The sequence below is a fragment of the Centruroides sculpturatus genome, unplaced genomic scaffold (assembly GCF_000671375.1).
Source record: "Centruroides sculpturatus isolate CEXI.00-Female unplaced genomic scaffold, Cexi_2.0 scaffold201, whole genome shotgun sequence".
Classification (NCBI taxonomy): Eukaryota; Metazoa; Arthropoda; class Arachnida; order Scorpiones; family Buthidae; genus Centruroides; species Centruroides sculpturatus.
The window spans coordinates 92,534-95,076 of record NW_019384432.1 but is presented as its reverse complement, the minus strand read 5'-3'; the positions used below and the strand labels follow the sequence as shown (position 1 = coordinate 95,076).

The 2,543-nt window shown below is 31.9% G+C and overlaps 1 protein-coding gene across 1 annotated transcript in view; it reads left to right on the top strand.

Annotated features, from left to right (window-relative positions):
* LOC111619768 (diuretic hormone receptor-like) overlaps positions 1-2,543 on the top strand; it is a 100,899-nt gene that overhangs the window by 91,217 nt on the left and 7,139 nt on the right. The window contains exon 14 of the mRNA XM_023361586.1: positions 1,054-1,061. Within this exon, the coding sequence (XP_023217354.1) occupies positions 1,054-1,061 (8 nt within the window). The remainder of the gene's footprint in view (positions 1-1,053; positions 1,062-2,543) is intronic.

Here is a 2,543-nt window from a genome sequence, read left to right as displayed (position 1 = left end):
CCTCCACACTCAAATTGAATATATATATAGTTTATTTACAGTTGTACAAGTTATAAACGTAGCATATGTACAGGAAGATCATGCGTGGTGAATTCACGTGCCAGATTGGCGTCTGGAAACTAATACTCTTGGGAGAGACCTCAGTCAGCTTTCGGAGTCGGCTCAACTGCACGGTCGGTCCGGTCTCAGCACTAACCCGTCCCTGAGAAGATTAACAGAGGAGAACACTCTCTCTTTACGCTCAGCGGGCTTCCCAAGTGCCTGAGACTACCGTGTACCAGTCTCTTGCCCTTCTCTCCTTTCCTCTCGTTCGGCCCGCAATTTAAGGGTTTTTGGACGGGGACTTCCGACCAATCACAATCCCTTTTCTTTGCCCGAACAGCTTACACTCGGGTCCGCCGTCATCCGACGAGAGTGGAGCTCACACAAACGTCCGCCACTTGTTTACGTTCGTTCGTTTACAATATGGCAATTGTACTACCGTCTCACTGCAGGTGGGTCCAATTAACAAAGCCGTACCCCCTTTGTCCCCGCTGTGCTAAAAGGTTACTACTTTACAGTATTTTTCTTGTGATCCTTTGATAATTTTTTCTAAATCTGACAGTGATAAGAATACACTAAAATTAGAACTTTATATCTCTTTGTCAGATAAAACAGATAATTAACGATAGTAATTACCTAATTCCTATAAATCAAGTATTATATTGGTAAAGATAACAGTTCCAAAAATATATATTTCGATTAGAACAAATATAATGTGCCAGTTTTTAATACTTTTTTCTCTTTATATAAGTTTTAACACAATTTATTTTTGCGAAAAATATTAAGTAAAATTTGTTAAAGTAAATTTATGGGTTCTAAAAAAATCTTAAAATATCTGAAATAAATAAAAATAAATGTATAATATATGAACAAAATTCTATAATTCCAGTTATTATGATCTGATTTTTATCAGTCCATATTAATATAAGAATCATTCCTATATTTATTTTTTAATTCAAAATTCAATATTTAGATTACGTAAATTACATATTTTATGCATAAATATTACAGGAAGAAAAGTATTAATGTCCAGAAACTGTGTATTTTTATTTTTAAAATTCTAAAACATCAAGATTATTTCATTTGTATTCATTTAAAGCAAATCTCATGAAATATCATACTTAAAGTTTTATTGGACTGCAATTCTAAAATTGCAGACCTATACATTTCCACTATCGTCTGTCTGTCCATACGTCCTTCCTTGACCTCGGAAACGGAGTTAAATTGATGAAAATCGAGATCGGATGGAGGAAGCTTAGGAGCCAGAGGCCAACTGATTACATTTATACGAACTTCCGGACTGGACGGAAGTTCGTATAAAGTTCGTTAAAATTAAAATATTAAAAATTGTAGCCCGGCATTGTGATATCACAATAATATACCTTTATAATATTATGAAAGTAAAGTAGAATTATTAATTACTGACGATTAGATAAATTAACTATAAACCTGTTGCAGGTTTTTTCATTAAAACACGAAAGAAATTCATTAGAAATTAATATATTTCCAACTTTTCCTGATAACGGAAACAAAAGAAGTGATAGGCGAAAATGTATTCAGTTATTTAACTGTAGGGTAAAATATCCAATAAAGATTACCTATACGAATCAATCCAAGACTATATTCCGTACAACAAAGATAATTTACTGTAGTTTTAATACAAAAAGCCAAATATATATATATTCATATCTATATCCATATATAATTATGTATATAGATTCCCTATACGAATCAATCCAAGACTATATTCCGTACAACAAAGATAATTTACTGTAGTTTTAATACAAAAAGTCAAATATATATATATTCATATCTATATCCATATATAATTATGTATATAGATTCGCGATAGGCCATCGCGCTAGCGCTATCTCTATCCAAACTGAATAAAGGAGCCGTCCGAATAATAATAATATGGAAGTGAAACATTTCTCATCAGTTCCGATATGAAACTCGAGAAAATAACTATATTTTTTTCACTGATGATCCTTTTCCGCAAGAAAAGGGGTCTTTTTTATAGCAAAAACATTAAGCTAATAAAATATGCCATAGCAACAAATTGTTGACTTGTGTTTAAAATTTAATGTACTAGAAATAAAATAAAATACGTTAAGAATGTTTATATTAATTGATTTCATAAAATAAAAATGTTAGTTGTCTATTGTTATATATATTTAATTTTATAATCTAAATCAATGATTCCCAAACTCTTTTAACCACCGCCCCATTGATTTCATAAACTTATACCTGAAGTCCCCGAACCAGTTTATCCTTGTGTGATAAAAGCTTGAAATATTTTTAGGTAAACTTTTCTATGAACCTCACACTTTGTGTCCTTACTTGTACAGTAGAACCTCCATTATCCGGACCTCCATTATACGGATTTTCGATTAACCGGATTGTTCAAAATAAACAAAAATTTTACGAATTTGCTGATTTGCACTTGGCGAATTACGACACTGTTTATGCACGTGATGGAATGCATAACTTTTTTTGTTTCA